This window comes from Tenrec ecaudatus, chromosome 5 (genome assembly GCF_050624435.1).
Source record: "Tenrec ecaudatus isolate mTenEca1 chromosome 5, mTenEca1.hap1, whole genome shotgun sequence".
Taxonomy (NCBI): domain Eukaryota; kingdom Metazoa; phylum Chordata; class Mammalia; order Afrosoricida; family Tenrecidae; genus Tenrec; species Tenrec ecaudatus.
In genome coordinates this window covers 15,484,079-15,503,770 of record NC_134534.1, presented here as the reverse complement: position 1 = coordinate 15,503,770, position 19,692 = coordinate 15,484,079, and the positions used below count along the sequence as shown (strand labels likewise).

Genomic DNA, 19,692 nt, shown 5'->3' with positions numbered 1-19,692 from the left:
CATTTATGTTAAAATGTTTTATATATGTGTATGGAATCATGTGAGAGATACAAACCACAATTGTGTTAAAGATTTCAAGTTCTAGAATTCTGATGTGATCAAACAAAACTGTCAAATTTATAAGAATGATATTTTATTTTTATATTGTATGAATAGAACTCGTCTTCTTTTCCACCTTCTAAGGCCATGATGAAAAGGCAGCACTAAGCCATTTTGAAATGCACAGAGAGAATGTGTGACACGTTGCTGCGTGGAAAAAACTCCTTTGAAAACAGGAGCTCTGAGTAAATACGCACAAACAAAACTGCATGAGAAGACTGCTGGACATGCAGCCAGCACACGGCTCTCTTCTGTGCAGCACAAATAAGTTCAATGGCCAAACGGCAACTTTAGTTTCAATTTAATAATAATACATGTAATCTCTCTCTTCCATGATGTGTTTAATTACTCTTATAAGCAAGAGTAAAATTTTTAGCAAGTGTCACACACCACATGCTAAAAAAACTTTACGGATTAACTTTAAGAATATTAAAATTAATGACACATACATAGCAATATTGAAGGCAGACTGCTAGAGAAACAAGTAACTTGAACCTAGAATATGCTTTAAAACCCACAAAAGTACAAAGACCAGAAAAAAAGAAGAGGGGATTCCTCCTCTGGAACTTTTGTCTATTAAACCACCAAAAAAAAAATTGAAAGTAGAAAATATTTCATTTTCACCTTAAAAGAAGTTATCTAGAAATCAATCCACTAGGAAGATAGCCAGGCATCCTGGCTATGAGCACGGAGGATTCAGATCCGCAATTCATCTCGGGGAAGCAACCGCTCTCATATCGCTCGTGTCCCCTTAACCTTCCACACAGCTCTCAGGGTCATCGCCTTTAACATAAACCTTCTCGAGAACTCCCATGTTCTATTTGCATATAAAAAATTGCCCTTTTAATTTTCAAGAGTCCTGGAAAATATTTTAGTTCAGTTCACCTAATGTCACAGTCTCCATTACAAAGATTCCGAAAATAATAGTTTTCTCTACCTGCAAAGTTACAACTCACCATGGTAATTATTCAAAGCTGGGAAATTAATGATAAACAAAATGAACTAGAAATAAGTACACTTGTTAACATATATGGTTTTATGTAGCAGGGAAACCACACATGATCATTCTTCTCAAACTTTGGCTGTTAAGACAGTTAAGGTCAGGAACTTAAAATAAGTAACAGTTAAAGTACTTATTAAATTGTGTCCACTTTGAATGGACATGAGAATTAGGAAATGAATAAAATGATTGGATTATGTGTACCGTGGGAACAGTGCGAAACTGAAGTTACCAAAAAGCAAATAAAAGAAATCTTGAGCGGATAATAAACATCTTAAATAATTTGGAAAAATCTTAAGGTTAATTTTAACCAACTATCAGGGAATAACAACAACAAAAATGCTTTCATGTATCTATACATATGAAGTATCAAATACATACAGTACAGTACATCAGTGGCTGATATTTAAATAATAGTTGGATATATAAAGGGAAAAGGGAAAGATAAAATGTTGGCTGTTGGTGATAAAAAAGCTCTTCCAGCAACTTACATAAAATAACGCTAGACCATTTTGTCAAAAGATGATGTCCTAAGGAGACCAAGCCACAATAAGTTAGTGTTTTCCAAAATACATGCTGAATTATTTGTTCCCATATCTATACACTGCTATTGTCTTAATTCCTAAATGTCGTGACAGCATACTTAATAATTGAGGTACATTAGTTTAAATCATTTTATAGGTATTCTAAGAGGGTTTATTTTTCTCCAGTTTTTCATCTTCTTCACCTCCGCCAAAGAAAAACAACGGAAACATCCCTAATATGCAGCCAATAGCCACTCCAACAGCTTTGCCCTAAGAAACAAAAGAAACATAAAAATAAAGTTATTTTATTCCTGAATACCTACAAAAATAATACAATTACTATATACAATCAAATTTAATTGTGGCTGTATTGGCTGTATTTCTTATCCTAATTATGCAACTATAAAAATAATCTGCCAAAATGTTCTACAATAAGTAATACTTCAAGTTCTGAAAAGCAACTAGAAATTTTTTTCCCTTCAAATTGCTATTAACATAGCATTAAGGAAAAAAAATTAAGTAGTCAAGTAAAAAATGGTTTTAATATTGTACTCGTATTTTAACAACTTAAAGCAGTGGTCTTAATATAATATTTGCTATGATTATATTTATTATTATTCTAATAATCATATTCTTAGCTGCTAAACACAGGGTCAGTGGTCTGAGGCCAACAGCCCCTTCCCAGGAGAAAGATATGAAAGATGGTCTGCTATAAGAATTAACAAGTCTGTCTCAGAAATACATCCAGAGTACTCCCCTTAGCAGAGAGGACAGTCACATGTTTTGCATATGTTATCAGAAGAGACCAGTCCCTCGTAATGGACATCATGCAAAAAGAGAATCACCTCAATGAGCTGGATTGACACATTTTTCCATTCTTTGGGAAGAATTTGTGAATAATTGATATTCTTTAAATGTTCAGTAAAATTCATCAACCAGTTGAATTTGGTTTTTGCCTGGTTTTCTTTATAGGTAGTTTTTGGTTACTAACACAATGACTTTAGTTATTAGAGGGCCATCAGATCATCTATTCTTCTTGGGTCAGTTTTGGTGGTGTGCATCCTTCAAGGGATAAGGAAAACTAAGGAAGAACTGATGCATCTGAATCAAACTGCCAAAGAACAAAACATCTGTCATGGAGGAAGTACGGCCAGAATGCTCCTTAGAGTCAAGATGGCAAGATTTGGTCTTACATACTTTGGACATGTTGTCAGGAGAGGACATCCTGTTTGGTAATGTAGAGGGGCAGCGAAAAAAGAGGAAGACCATGGACAACAGACTGATACAGTGGGTGCAACAATGTACTCAAACATAAGAACAATTGTGAGGATAGTGTAGAACCAGCAGTGTTTCCTTCTAGACGATCCCATGAGTCAGAACCGGCTGGACGGCACCTAACCACCACAGGGAATGTAGAAGGTCTGTGGACAACCTCCTCTTTCATTATTTATTCTAATCATTTGAGTCTTCTTTTTTTTTCTTGATCAACTCAGCTAAAAGCTGTATCTTTTCAGAGAAGCGACTTTGGCTTCATTGATGTTCTTTATTATTTTTCTACTTCATTAAGTTCCTCTCTAATCTTTACTATTTCCTTCATTTAGTTTCTCTTCTTTTTCTACCATCTTAACATGAGGTTTCTTTACTGTCTGTCTTCCCCCTGCTTGGCAGGGAATGATACGGCAGGACACAGAAGGTCTTTTGCTAACTGGTGTCTTCAGAACATATAAAACCAAAACACCAAAGCTGTTCCTGTTAAGTCGATCCCGAGTTTCCAAGGCTGTATCCTTTATGGAAGCAGACAGACACATCTTTCGCCTACAAGCGGCCTTTTGATTAGCAGCCGAGCGTTTAACCACTGGGCCACCGGGGCTCTTAACATGTAAACCCACTGCCATGGAACTGACTCTGACTCAGGAACGATCGGACGAGCAAAATGTTCCTCCAGATTGGAGACACTGCACCTTCATAGTAACAGCCGCATAGTTTCCAATGGAGTGGTTGATGAGTTTGAACCACCAACCTCACACTTAGCAGCACAACATTTAAGCCACTGTACCCACAGGGTAAAGAACTATTATCTACCAACTGAATGGATAATGATATCCATCATGTTTAATACAGACCTCTCTGGTTCTTGACCTTGAACCCAAATACCTACTAGGTATGATCATGTGATAGCATCTCAAATTCACCAAGGCCAAAAGAGAACTCATTATTTTTCCCTACCTAATAGTTCTTTCTCTGCTTTCTTTGACTAAGCTGATGGTAGCTTCTGTCAATCTCATTTCCTCCTTTAAAAAACTCCTTGCTAGCTTCCCATCATCTAGGTGTGAGGTTCTAGCTCCTTCACCTAGCACACACAATGTCTTTCCTATCTACCAGCAACTTGTACATATTCGATTCCACCAATGTCCAATGTCTGTCTCTTTCTCAATACACTGTTTTGTCACACCGTTGTGATGGCCAGTCAATATATCTAGAATGTTCTTGTTCACTTAGTACATGTGGCCTAATTTTAAAATCGATGTAGAACCAGTAATTCCCAAGAAATCTCCCCACCAAAATAATTTTCTACAGAATGTTCACTCATTTACTTGGGTGCACACACTTCTATTACTGCAAATGTCACAATTATAATATTTACATGTCTGGTTAATTATTCATTTTATGCCCTTCAGTCTTTAGCACAGAATAAAAACTCCTTTACATTAACTTAACTACATGAGGATTATTTTTAATCAATACATCTACAAAAGTAAAAGTCAATTAAAAATATTAATTTTCCTCTATAACTGCCAAAGCGTAAATTATTTTTGTTAAAAACATCACTCGGATCAATTTTAGTCATAAATGTATCACAGAACTGAATCATAGGGGGACTTGCCTAGCCACCCAGATTCATTATCTTAAACCACACAAAGTACTTACCAAATGTGCACTGACTCGGGTTTGCCACATGTCAACTTGCTTTGGTGTAAGATCAGGGATTGAAAGGCCTAACCGGGATGCCAAGGCTTCCACATAGCCTGCAAGTCTTTACAAGAACAAGAAGGCAGGGTACAGGATTTTAAAGGGACACACAAATGTTCTCAGATAGTAAAAGACTAATTACTACCAACAGAAACAAGATCATTTTATGCCAGTAATTGACACTCTACAAACGGTCTCAAATGTTTTACTCAAGCTTCATTGTTTATTATGTCAATAGATCCCATTTAAAAATATTTTTATTAATATATTTATTGCTGGCTCAACCAAACCTATGTTATTAAATCAATTCTGTCTCATAGTAACCCTATAGGACAGAGTAGAACTTTCTAAATCATTATGGAAGCAGAAAGCCTCATCTTTTTCCTGAGTATTTACTAAATAGATTATTATTAACTGTTCTCTATTATTACTATAAAGTCAAGGGACAGAAAAATAATATACTAGTATTTACAATTTCTGTACTTTTCCAAATGCAAAGTACTTTAACATGTGATATAAGTTCATAATTGGCATCTTAAAGTAAAAGTTTCAAAAATTTATTATACTAATGAGAAACCACCTAGAATTTTCAGAGAAATGTCAGCTTTTTTTAGTAATTCTAGGTCAACTTATTGAGCATAACTGTATTCTCTGAACTATAAAACTATGAAAACATTGCCAAGTAAACTTTGCAAATAATCAATTATAAGATTAATATGTATATCAGACATGTTGGAATTATTTTAAGTAAATCTCAGAATCATTAAAATGTGATATTAAAAAGCAGAATAGTTCTTAAACATATAAATGCCCAACAAAATTTTCATCTCTAAGCAAAAATAAGTTTTATAATAGAATCTAAAAATAAATTACTCAAAAATCTATTATTTCACTTGATTCTATTACATATATTAGAAAGATATCACAGTAGCCTTAATATTATCATTATTATCCTTTAATGTGGGGAACTAAAAAAATGCAGTATTTAATTGTGATAGATTTATGCCAGATATTACAGGAATATAAAATTTCTGTCTAGGCCCCAAAACAAGGAAATTTAATTTTAAACAGTAGCTTTGGTTACAAACTCTCATGGATAATCTAATAGAGAGAATTAACCAGAGTTGCCTCGCCGAGATTATGGAGCTAAGAAGATTCTTACCAAGCCTAAATCTAAATCTCAGAATCTGCCACTCTAATGAGTCAAAGAAGGTAGACGCAAAGCCAATGACAGAATAAGAAAGCAGGGTTTTGAAACACAATACATAACTAATGCTAATCGGGGCAAATTTATCCAATGCAGGCCTTCCCTAAACTGGGGGAGAAAAAACAGGTCATCTTTCACTTAGAAGAGAAGATGTAAACTGAGAAAAGGGAAAAAGCTGGGTCTTTACTGAGGAACTAGACATCAAGTTGCTTCATCATCCCTGCCACATGGAATAAAGGAAATGAACCCGCAAAACGGGCCACACTTCCACACATTTTGGACATTATTCTGTTTGACAGTTCAACTCTAAAGAAACATGCCCCTCAGTATCTTCAGACGTGAGTCACTTACTAATCTCTGAGCTTGGTAGGAGAGGAGTGCAGTGGTGTGATGATGGGGATGCTTGCTTTAAACCCCGAGGACGGCCACACAATACTAGCATTTGCGTAAATCAAAGTTCAATTTTATTTGCATTGGAATTAATTGGACTATAGTAGGTTGAAGGGATGTATATGTCAGAGAATGACTTGGAAAGACTATTGTGTAATTAGGGGCCCATAACCACAGAAACCAATTCTGTTTGTCGGGGACCCAATGAAGCACCTACAGTTTCACGAGCTCTGTGAGCAATTCTGAGTCACAACACAAATTTAGTACTAATGATTTAGAATATTAAATTTTAATTTTAAAACACAAGGAAAAACACACATACCCTCCTTTCTGCCATGCTTCTAAATTATAACAGGAGGGAGAGGGTTAAGGTACATATGCACAAATGAACAGATGAACAAACCTACCCAAGTCCAGCTAAATCCGACACGAGATTCCCCAAAGCAGCAGCTTAAAGATTGAAAATTAATAAGTGAGTCATTAGAAAAGCCAAAAAAAATGATTACATTATATGTGATCAAAAAAGCACTAGTCTGGAAGAATTATCATATTTCTCAAACTATAACACCATAGTCAAAGTCACTCATTAAATAGCTTTGAATATCAATATTGCATAAAAGAAACAATTCTGCTTACATTAAGCAATAGTTTTGGGGTATTCTTTTGTCTGTGCTGCCAGTTCCATTTTGGTTTAAACAGTAAAACAACCACAACATCACATTTTGAGTCTTATTTTTCAGATCATATTTGTTTAAAGGAATTTGAATATTTGCAAATTGAAATAAAAAATCAAATGTAAATCTGAAATTCAGTAAAGATAACAAGTAATGCTCTCTAAATTTACTTCCCTCATGTTCCCTTTGTACAATAAACACAACACAGAGCCATTCACAAATTTCCTTTAGATTTGGGCAGAACAATTAGAATACAATGAATGAGAATGTTTACATATTATGAAAACTCTAACTAACGTCCCTGAACAATGTGTGCTGTTGACGGGTGCCACGGAGTCACTCCCAACTCCCAGCACCCGACAACAGAACAAGGAAACACTGCTCAGTCAGTCCTGCACCAGCCAACAATGGTTGACAGTGCCTGAGCCCATTGTTGAAGCCACTGTGTCAGCTAATATCACTGAACACCTTGTGTCCAAGTGCCAAATGGGAACATAATTTTCTATGTGAACTTTATATAACATTAAAAAAATACTCATTAAAGCAACAACAGAACTCCTTTGTAAGATGGGCATCGTTTGAGATGCAGCAAGTTTCTAAATGTCAGGCACTAGGCACGCATTATTTGTTACCTCAAGTAAATGTCAGCTACATTATGCCATTTTAAGGAAACTGAGGTTCAAAAAGGAAGCCTAAGCCCTACCTGATAACCCAGGTAAACAGCAAAACCAAAATGCCCATGATTTTAGTTTACTTACAAATAAAATAAAAATTGGAGGGAATTCTTTTTTTTTCAAGAATGGTAATGGGGAAAGGAGATGAAATCAAATTAGATTTTCAATCTTGTATTTCCTTCTTGAATTTTTTGACCACACTGAGGAGTTCTGGTAGTACTCAGGCAGAATGCTTTAGCCTGCTAACGTCAAGGTCAGTGGTTCAAACCATCCAACTGCTCCTCAGGAGAAAGATGAGGCTGTCTGCTTCCGGAAAATTTTGCAAAGTCTCAGGAACCCTCATTGGGTCCCTATTAAGTTGGAATCAACTCCCGAGCAGTGGGTTTTGGAAGCTAAATATTTAAGAGAGACCCACGGTCACAGGGTAGAGAGGCTTTCGGGGTAACATATTTTTAAAATAATTATTTCAAAATAGTCAATGCAGCAGAATATTGTTGCCTATTAACAATGATAAAGTACCTACAGGTCTCAGAAAAAAAGCACTACAAACACCAAACCAAGAGGATGAATAGTATTAACCTCCCTGATGGTCTAATTATGTCAGTAATTTTTTACCCAAAGCAGTACATTGTTTTGCATAAAATTTGTTCTTTTATATTGTAGGCCTGTAATTCTTAAGAAATTACTCATTTTCTTCTTTCTAGTAGACATTCCAGGCATGATAAACTTTTTAATTCACAATTCTGTAATTCCAAGTCACTGTCGCTGACATTTATCTGGTCTAAAACTCCTTTTGTGCTAAAGTGACACTTTTTTGATGCCATGGACAAAAATTTTCTAGGCAAAAAATTTCCAAATGACAGTAAAAGGGCAGGCAGGGAACTGGAGACTGATCTAGGGACAAATCTGAGGCGATTTGCTTTGACACAATGTAATCCTCACAGTTTACACTGTATCATTGTGTGTGTGTGTGTGTGTGTGTGTCTTTTAGACTTGCGGTTTTGAATTTCCCACCCAGTGCCACTCTCATGCAGCCACACTGAAGTCAATTTGCTCTGCGATCACAGAGGAGGACATGGCTGGACCAGGGAGCACAAAAGGGACTTCTCTGCAGTGTAATCCCAAGTGTGGCTCAGGGTTACCACTTCTGACAGTTAACATTTATGCTGAGCCACACTAGCGATTACCGCCAGGGAGGTTAAGGGGATAGATGATTAGATATCTCATTTGATAAACCTATAACACCTTATTCTCTTCTTAACCTAACCTACTAAAATATTGTATTAATATAGACAACAGAACTATAAAATCATTATTATTAAATACCTGCCATAGTTGAAATTCCCAAAATAATTCCAATAGACATCTCAATTTGGGTTCCCTGAAAAATGATTCAAAAAAGTTAATCTTAAATGTTAAAGCTTAAGTGACTACAAAAGAATGACAAACTCATAAAAGCAGGTAAAAGTTAAACCAATAACATTGTAGCTAAACTACATGCTTTATATATTTAGAAATATGTAAACATATTACAGTAATTTACTTAACATCAGTACTATTTTATTCATTAAAATAAGACTTTCATAAAAATAAAAAACAGCAACACAAATAGCAATACAATTCAACATTAAGAATCTAGCACTCATATTTTCCTACCAAAGGGCCTTTAAAGCTTTTGAATACATATATCAATGCATATAATTGTGAATTATGAATGATACATTTATAATACTTACTCTATTAAAAATTAAAAAGACTGACTAAACCAATTTCTAGGGGAAAAAGAATATCATACTTCTTAAATTATAATTCTAACATTTTGTTCTCTATAGTGTAGTGAGGTTACGTAACATTTATAAGCAGCAACAGCATTTGATACAGATTTATAGTAAAAATTAGATTCCATTTTATTTCCACTTAATTAATTTTATTTGTTGAAATAGATTAAGACCCTCTACATCTATATCATTATTCCTCTGAAGGACAGAGAGACTAGTTATTTTCACTTGTACATTAAAGGTGATGAAACTAAGGTGAAAAGATTATGCTATTCTGGTTTAATGATTAAGTAGACTATAGGAATCCTATAGTCTATTTTGCCTAACCCGGTTCCATTCCTTGGGCAAGACAGTGCCATACATGGGCATAGTTTTCAAGAAATTTTTTTGAATGCCAGTGCTTAATTTCTAACAAATTTTAAAATCACAAATTGTACGTGCAGAGAGAAAAAATGTAATATCCTATCCAGGATTTAGAACTTTAGAAATAATTTTATTAGCCATCAAGTCTTTACAAAATTGAAGCAACAGATGAATTATGTTTTATCAATGTTTTCTCTCTAGCATTTTTGGACCCATCCCTTTATTATATAATATGTGCTTAATACAGACTATATACCTGTATGCAAAAATGTCTACCAGGAACATAAAATTACAAGAGTGTGAAACTATCTAAAGAAATGGACTTTTGAAGAAGGAATATGAAAAACCAAACAAACAAAACAAAAAACCAAGCACAGAGAAAAAGATACAAAAGAACTGGAACACTTACAGAGAGGTCTGTGGTAGCTACCGCACTTCAATATGTAAGGGCTTCAAAAAGTTCATGGAAAAATTCTATCATCTTTAATTACACAAACAGTAAATACAGCCTCGAGTAAGCCTATGGGAATTACTCAAAAAGAGTCTGTGTGTAAAACGTGTATGTAAAAAGTACCTATGTACTTAATCATTTGGTTGAATTTAAGAAGCTTCAGACCAGTGCCAACAAGAAAGGCCTTACATAAAGTCAAAGACAGTTTGAGGACATCAAACTATCGATTTCTTTAACTCTCATAGTTACACCCAACTTTATGTTAAAAGGTGAGGTAGAAATATCTTGAATACGAGTTGTCTTAAAGTTTTATGTGGCTTAGTCAATTCCAACTCACAGCGACCCTATAGGACAGGTAGCAATATCTCTGTGGGCTTCTGAGACTGGATCTCTGTATTGGAATACAGAGCTTCATCTATTTTCCCATGGAGTAGCTAGCTGGTGGCTTAGAACTGCTGGCCTTGAGGGCAGCAGTCCAACACACAGGCCACAAGGGTTCCTTCTAGACTATTACAGTTGTCTTATCATGTAGGATGCAATCCATATTTTTAAAAGGTGAAGTGGCAAATGTCTTGTTTTATATACATTTAGCACACACAATAAAATGGTGAACTACATCCTTATGATAACAATAATTACTGTAGATTCTAGGGTTATACAGGCATTTTGTCACAATAGTATACATATACATATATATATTACAAATCTTTTCTGAAAAATTCCACTGTCTCTGAATTCATTTGCAATTATCACAGGAAAATATTTTTGCCCCACCTGTTATTTTTAATCATGTATTGAAGCCAATGGTTCACAACATTTATTTCAGTAATTGTACACAAAAGCTGGTAAGAAGGCCCTGAACCTGAATTTAAATGTTGAGTTGAACAAATTTGTAGTCAACTATTTGGGGCCGAAAAAACCTACAAAAAAAGTCCATTCTCAGTTATGCTACCGCTGTGACACAGGAAGCGTTAATTTCAAACAGTGAACGGTATAACAACTGGATTTTACATCCTGTTTGTCTGTACAAGAAAGGGATATGTTTTTGTTTGTGAGTTTTAGGTATTTGTATTAAAACACAGATATCTGCTGGTTTAGACATTTATTTCAAAGAAATGATTAGCCCATTCTGCTTGTTCTGGTCTCCTCAAAATCTGTCTGCAACTCGTTCTATGCAAAATACATCATCTCAGCTTCCCTGAAGCAAGGATAGCATTTCAGAGTTTATCTGTCCAATAAGATTTCAAAAACAGGTGGGGCATATAATAAGAAGAAAGTAGGAGTACTGACTGTCAGTAAGGAGAATCTAAAATATTAAGAGAAATCATATAAAATACAAAAAATAATTGGGACAATTTGTTCAGGAACACATCAAGTTGTAAATTATTTGATACTGAGTTTTTATTGCAATGAGATTTTATTTACATACTTAAATAATATCGCTAACTCTAATTCCAGTAGTTCCATTTCCAGGCAATGACTAAGCTCTAGCCATTAAATAAGGTTATCACATTCACAGATATATCAATTGGTCAATATGATTCTTCACACTAGAAAAATGTGAGAGTCAAAATAACTAGCACTCTAAAGTCATGCTTTAGGGATAATGGTTTAATCTATGGTTATCTTTAGAAATCTGGTCTGAAAGAGTACTAACAAATCCTCTATTGTTAGTACTAACAAATCCTATATATTCTACTAAACTATTGTTCTCATTTATAGAAATTTTTCAAGTTAGAATCAGGAAAAAGTTAGTAGAGATAACCTAAGGCAGAAAAGTTTCTAGTTATAAAGTGCTTTGAATATTATTAAAAAAAAACCCTCAACTGAGAGCAATTTTATCTCAATGTCCAGAAATAAGTCATGGGTACTTTTCCCTACTACAATTGATATAAATAATAGATTTTCAATCCAGTTATTGCTAACATCAGAAAGGAAATATCTCATATAAATTATTTATAAGATATGTACTGAAAGTTGATTACTTGCCTAATAACTAGATTGTGATTAACTCATTTTATTTGGACAAGAGAGAAATGAATAGAGTACTAAGTAGTTCTAAGAGATCTGCATTTTAATCATGGACCGAGTTTTGATTTTAGATCTAGACTCAATACTGATATCCCTTTACAAGAGGTACTATGTGACATTAAGAAAGTTCAGTTCATGAGACCAAACGAAATACTTCTATGGAAATATTTAGAGTAAAATGATCACCAGGAGGGCAAAGGGAGGGGATAGGTCTGGTTTTTATTTTTAACACTACCATAGAACAAAGCAGAAAGGGGCCTATGTCCACAAGCATCTGAGTTGAAACTTAAAACATTTTTAGGTTAAAGGGCTTAAATTGCCTGAGAAAACTGAACAAAGAAATCATAGAAAATCTACCTACATGTCAAGAACTGCCTATACAATTAAAGAACAGCAGAAAAAATTTATATACTTTTTTTCAAAGAATGTAAAAACTAGAACAGAATATATAGACCCAAATCAATGTTTTTCTGATAGATTAAGTGCTCTACCCAAAGTTGTAATGATCAATATTGTATAAGACCTTTAAGTATAATTATACCCTAGTTCATATGAAATACAGTAGAAATTAGCCTTATTTTGATGTTAATTAAAACTTCATGGCTACAATATGCAAAACCTTAGGAAAATTTTTTATCACATTAATTTTTTATTAACTCAAAAGTGAAAAAAGGAACTTACTGCGGCAATCATAATTGCATTATCCAAAAAGCCAAACCCTACGAAAGGTATCGCATTGTGGATGAATACTGGAAAACAACAAAAACAGCAAAACGTAGTTTAAGACTTCCTCAACTTTAAAATAACAACAAAACCAACCCCATCTGGTCAAAGTCTCCTAAATAGGTTTGATAGGGTTTGGAATTTGTGTAATCCTGCTATAACGAGAAGTATAAGTACGTGGTAGAAGCTACACTGGGGTCAGGGCAATAACAGATAGCACGTACACACGATTATGTTTTCTTACTGGCAACGCATAACACACATTGCTGATGGCTGAACAAATTAGCAAATATATATAAATACTGTTTTACGAATTTACTACTGACATCAAACTATTTTTCTCACGTACCTAAACACCGGCAACACAAAACCAGTATCAGATTTAGAAATAATGAAATATCCCTTGAATCAAATTTTAGGGAAGCTATCTGGTCACGTTTACTCAAAAACCAACATTAGATAACTGTGGTTCTCTGATCTATGAGCAGACTTTACCCCTGCTAGCATCATTATCCATAACTATAGACAAGTAATTAATATTTTATTCAAATAAAATACATAACTTAGCTCCCTTCCCAAGAACATTCTTTAATTCATCTAGCTAGTACATAGCCTGAATGATCTGAAATAATAGATGTGCAACTAGGAAGAATACCTATACATTTTTACATGCAAGGCCTCACTTTTTATCCTTGTATCCATTTTCAGCACACTCTAAATTCGTAGCACATACTAGATACTCAATAGATATCAATTAAAAGTTGAGCACCACTGACCTACAAAGGAAGAAAACTTTGAAATAGACTAAAAGGCGGCCGTAGTTAGAAAACTTTATTCTAATTAATCTGTAAAACTGCCAAGGTACCATCAACATTAGTGGAACTGAGGACTTATTTTTAGATAAACATAAAAATTGTTCAGGTTTTATACTATGTCCCACCCAAAAAAGTCCCTTTCCTCAGGTTTTTTCTCTCCCCTATTAATTTAAGTAAATCCACAAAAACCATATAACCAGGAGTTATGAAAGTTTAATATTACTTCGGTGAATTCTACACCAAGCATGGAAGGCTAACTACCAGCAGCTTAGAAAAAAAAAGGCAACAGTAACAACAAAAATCACACTTCTACTCTCAAAGATTAAAATCAAAGTAAAATCCAGGCTGATCTTAGAAACAGTGTCTACAGGTTTGGTTCCAGACCACTACAATAAAGCAACTAGCGTATTAAGGCGAGCCATATGACTATTTCTGTTTTCCAGTGCAATTACAGTATGTACTCGAATATACGCCGACACGAGTATAAGCCAAGGTACCTAATTATTACCTGGGAAACCAGAAAAACTGATTGACTCGAGTATAAGCCCAGGGTGGGAAATGCAGGATGTGAATTAACAGAGACCAGAAAGGAGAGACGGAGTGCAGCCACAGACGCATCCTTACCAGTTCATCTGCCAGCGTAAGTGAATCACTACCAGTGCTTCTGCGAAGTGGAGCCGTCTGGGGTACCACTGACCAGTGTATACGCCAAACCTGTTTTTCAGCACATTTTTTTGTGCTGATAAACTAGGCTTATACACAGTATATATAGTAACTACATTGCACTTTTCTTCAGTCCCTACTACAAGGTTGCCATGCATCATTATTGACTCAGTGGCAATAATGGATCTGATATTTTGGTTGTGTGTAGCCTTATGACATGTGCAATACCATTATGAAGAATTTTGAGATATGTGAGAATGAGCAAATGTGACACAGGCACAAAGTGAGGAAACTGGCACCAATAGACATGTTTGATGTAGGGTTTCACAAACATGTAATTTATAAAACAAACACTATTTGTAAAGTATAAGAAAATATGACTGTAGTATACACGTATATCCTTAATCATTTCAGATTTCTTTGTGTTATGGATTTAATTCAGTCCTCAAAAATATAAAGGGGCTTCAAAAGATCCGTGGAAAAGTAGAATGAAAAGATAATGTTATTTTTCCACAAGCTTTTTGAAGGATCCTCCTCTGTGTGGTAGTCTAACCACTATGCCTGCAGTAAAAATGCCATTTTAGGATGGGCTGTCTTTGTTATATTAAGGAGGCAGGGTGGTGTAGGTTATATCTTCAGATGCAGAATTAGTATAGGGTGGATTTTTAAGTCAATCCCTTTTAAGATATAAAAGAAATTAAACAATAAAGACAGATGGAGTAAAACAAATGCCAAGACACACAGAGATCGCCAAAGAATTAGGAGGCAGAACCTGAAGGGACGTGGATTTTCCTCCAGAACCAACAGAGAGAGCAAGGCTTCACCTAGATCCAGTGGTCTGACTTTGAATTCCTAGCTTCCTAAATTGTGAGAAAACAATTTTCCATTTAATAAAGTAATTCATTTGAGGCTTTTGTTAGGACAGCACTAGATAACTGGCAGCATTTGGTCCTAGAAGAGTGGGATGTTGCACAGTTAGAAGTGGTTTGGGATTAGGTAATGAATAGAGGTTTAAAGAGTTGTAAGGGGCTCAAGAGTAAAAACCTAGATTGTCTTGAAGTGTAGAATTATAAACAACAAAGGCAATCCTGATGAGGACAGAGAAGGTAAGGAAGAGGGTTAGAGAAAGCTTCTATGTTCTTAAAGAATATATGGTAACAACAGAATGTTGCTAGAAATGTGGATTACAAATGTGTTTCTGGTGAGGTTTCAAAGGAAAATGATGAATATGTACATGACTGAGTAATGGAGAACAGGTGATACTTTTTATGCAGTGTCAAAAAGACTGTCTAAATTATGTTCATTTAGTGGAATATGGAACTTGTAAGTGATGAACTTGGATATTGGCTGATGAGATGCCTAAGAAAGATCCTAAACGGGCTGCATAGTTATTCTTTGCCGATTGTAGTAAAATGCAAGAAAAATGAAATCTTTGTCAATTCACTTCTGGAATGTGGAGCTGCCATTAAAGACAGGGAATGGAACTAATGCCCAAAACTAAAGGGGGGCAGGTCTGCCATGCTCATGGGGCAGAAGAATAGGGTCTTCCAGGACCGAGGATGTGGGTCTGCTCCTCAAGACAAACTCGAAGAATTAGGCTATCTAAAGCCAGGAGAGCACTGCTGGCATTCCAGAGGGCCTGAAAGGTGGATCTAAAGCCCAGAGTTGGAGGCCTCTACTGTAACCGTCAGAGAAAAGAGGATTCTTTTTAAGCCTTGAGAGTTAATCCAATTTCTTTTGCTGGGAGTTTAGACTTACTTGGTGCCCATTACCTCTTCTTTCCCTCCAATTTCATCCAAATATAAGAGAAATAATCTACCTTGTGCCTATTCTATCATTGCACTTTGAAAGCAGCTAACTTGTATTCTACATATCAGAGGTTCACAGACGAAGAGATAGTCTACCCCAGAATGGAATATGCCTAAAGTCACGCCCTGCTGGGAAAATCATCAGAGAATCAAATGAAGACGAGTGTGGCATCAGGATTGAAGGAAGGTTTATTAACAACCTGCAATATGCAGATAACACACCTTGAATGCTCAAAGTGTGAAGGAAATGAAGCACTTGCTGATGAAGTTCAAGAACTGTAGCCTTCAGTACAGATTACAACTCAATGTAAGGAAGACCAACATTCTGACAACTCGATCAACAGGTAACATCATGATAAATGGAGAAAAGGTTGAAGTTGTCCAGGATGTGGTCTTACTTGGATCCACAATCAATGCTCATATAAAGAGCAGTTAAGAGAACAAAAGATGTATTGCCTTATGTAAATCTGCTGCACAAGACCTCATTAGAGTTTTGAAGAGCAAGGATGTTAATTTGAGGATCAAAGGGCATACAACTACACAACTCAAGCCATGGTATTCTCTATTGCATCATATGCATATGAATGCTGGACATTGAATAAGTAGGACCATAGAACAGTGGTTCTCAACCTTCCTTATGCTGAAACCCTTTAATACAGTTTCTCATGTTGTGGTGACCCCTGAACCATAAAGTTATTTTCGTTGCTATTTCATAACTGTAATTTTGCTACTGTTATGAATCAGGTGACCCCTGTGAAAGGGTTGTTAGACCCCACAGGTTGCGGTAATCCAGGCTGACTAGAGAAACAAATTCATAGACAAGCATATGTGTACAAGAAAGGACTTTACAGGGTGCGACGTAGCACCGCTGAAGAATACAGCTTTCCTCCAGTTCCTAAATGCTTCCTCCCACCCTCCCCCTCCACTATCATGATCCGAATTCTACCCTGCAAGTCTGGATAGAGCACAGGTTGTACACTGGTGCAGATAGGAGCTGGAGGCACAGGGAATCCAGAGTGGATGATACCTTCAGGATCAGGGGTGTGAGGGGTGATACTGGGAGGGTAGAGGGTGAGTGGGTTGGAAAGGGGGAACCAATTACAAGGATCTACATGTGACCTCCTCCCTGGGGGATGGACAACAGAAAAGAGGGTGAAGGGAGATGCTGGATAGGGCAAGATATGACAAAATAACAATTTACACATTATCAAGGGCTCATGAGGGAGGGGAAAAAAGAGGACTTGATGCAAAGGGCTTAAGTGAAGAGCAAATGATTTGAAAATGATGAGGGCAAAGAATGTACAGATGTGCTTTATACAACTGATGTATGTACATGTATGGATTGTGATAAGAGTTGTATGAGTCCCTAATAAAAGGTTTAAAAAAAAGAAAGGACTTTATATAAAAGAGCAATTGTATATTGAGAAAACCTCACCACCCAGTCCAGATCAAGTCCATAAGTCTGATCTTAGTCCATTTGTCTGATATTAGTCCATAAATTCCTCTTTAAACTCACACAGCACATGCAATGATACAGAATGCAGGAAGATCTTAGGCCATTGGATCCTGGATCCAATGTAGTGGAAGTATCTCAACGTTGCCATGGGTTTCCATGTGTCTCCTCCAGCTGTCTGGGTGTCTCAACAGCAAGAAAGGGAGGGCAGAGAGAGACTGGGTCTGGCCTGCAAGGAGCTATTTATCTCCACTGTACCTCCAAATTAAGATCATCAAGCTGCAACCTGACTGACAGGCTAGACTCGTCCCCATCACTCCAGTTCATGGGAAATTAGGTAACTGCCACAGACCACCCCTTGTCAACTTGGCACTTTACACATCTCTTTAGCCATATGCAGTTTTTTAAACAAAAACAATAAAATCATCTGTACCTAACAGGATAAAACTAAAATGCATACAATTCAATATGTGCCAAAGTCTCATTTAAACATAACATTCTATAAGTGGACAACACAACATTATTCTATGCCTAACAACTGCAGTTACGTGAAGACCTAACACCTTCGTCCTATAATCCTATGAATATATTCCCCCACCTATGAAAGTTTGTAAGCCAGCCACTTCATGCCTTTATCCGTCCAATTTTAAGTATTCAATTTCTATACTGCCCACTTAAACCAACCCAGTGCTCTGAGGAGAAAATCACATTCTTTGATGTGAAGAATCTTCATTCGAATTGGAACCTTGTGAGTCCGCATCCATAAGCAAAGTCAAATCAAGACAGGTAACCCATAAATTGAGCAGCAGTAGGCACCAACACACAGGTTCAAACATGTGATCTTCATCTGGTCGGGTTCTGGTCAATTCACTGTGGGCTGCCTCACCAAAATGCCCATTGGTTACCTCACCTTTGGGTCATGGGCACTGTCACAAATTCTCAACAACTCTAGTCCCCTTGGGCTAGGTCATGAACTTGGGCCAAGCTAACCCATGGATCATGTTGCTAGAGCTTGAGTCTCCTTCCAGATCTGCTTCACCATGATGCTGGTACCACAGACTGCTTGAGCTAGAAGCTGGTGGATCCTGTAGCCTTGCATTGCTTGAGTTCTATATCCCATCTGGATCTGCTTCGCTAAGCTCCCCAGTTACTGACTATTGGTGACTCACCCTGCTGCGTGCTGCCTGAGGGCAGACTCTGCTTGCCTTGCCCAAGGGAGGACATTGCTGTCTGCTTCCTTGACCATGGACCCAGCAGCCCACTGAGTTGAAGGACTTCCAGTATATTAACTGTTCCACAGAAGTAAGTTGAACGGAACCCTCTGTACTGCCTGTGTGGACTGATTAGCTAATTAGCTGTTATATTCCTTCGCTGTATAAACCTATCCTCTTTATACATATATTCAAAAGTGTCCTGGTTTTGTTCCTCTAGAGAACCCTACCTAACACAATAGCCCTCAAGGAGTTTAGTCATATAAACATAGCCACAAAAATAGTAAATTTCACTACAAGTTAAAAAATACAATGCTATTATTTCAATAAAAACAGCTTTTTAAATTTAAAAAAAACAATGCTAACAGTGTATATATAGTGCTACAGAGAGATTACATTAATCTAGGCTAGGAAAGTCAGAGATTGCCTGAGGAAAAGAAAATTTAAAGGATTCTTAAATTGTTTCAGCATTTGAGAAAAGGTATTAATTTTTTAATGTATATTTTCTTCTACTACATGAAAGGAAAAACATGGCTATTGTAACTTTTTGTTGTTGTTTCCATGATATGCTTGCTCTCTCGTATGTAATTTAATCTTAATTTTTTATGATTTCTCCCAATTTCCTTTGGGAAATATTCCTCTATAAGTCAGCTGTCATTAGCAAATCACATCTACTATTTAATGTTAATTTACAACCTACTCAAATTCACTGTTAACTAGGTCTTTCCTTCCTTTCTCTTTATAATAAAATCCCAACATGTTTTGTTAGTTCAGTGTTCACCTTAAATAAGTTTCCCTTTCGTTCTAGAGTGAGTAAAAAGAACAAGTCAGCAGCGGGTTCTCCTTCCTGCTGCTGTG

General features: G+C 36.1%; 1 protein-coding gene across 1 annotated transcript in view; it reads right to left on the bottom strand.

Moving 5' to 3' along the window:
* Positions 1 to 223: 223 nt before the first annotated feature.
* The window catches only part of TMEM65 (transmembrane protein 65), a 39,784-nt gene continuing 20,315 nt past the window's right edge, over positions 224 to 19,692 (bottom strand). Inside the window, exons 3-7 of the mRNA XM_075549295.1 lie at positions 12,843 to 12,910; positions 8,865 to 8,919; positions 6,598 to 6,640; positions 4,552 to 4,657; positions 224 to 1,893 (exon numbers count right to left, since the gene is read on the bottom strand). Coding sequence (XP_075405410.1) covers positions 1,786 to 1,893; positions 4,552 to 4,657; positions 6,598 to 6,640; positions 8,865 to 8,919; positions 12,843 to 12,910 — 380 coding nt within the window. The 3' untranslated portion in view covers positions 224 to 1,785. The remainder of the gene's footprint in view (positions 1,894 to 4,551; positions 4,658 to 6,597; positions 6,641 to 8,864; positions 8,920 to 12,842; positions 12,911 to 19,692) is intronic.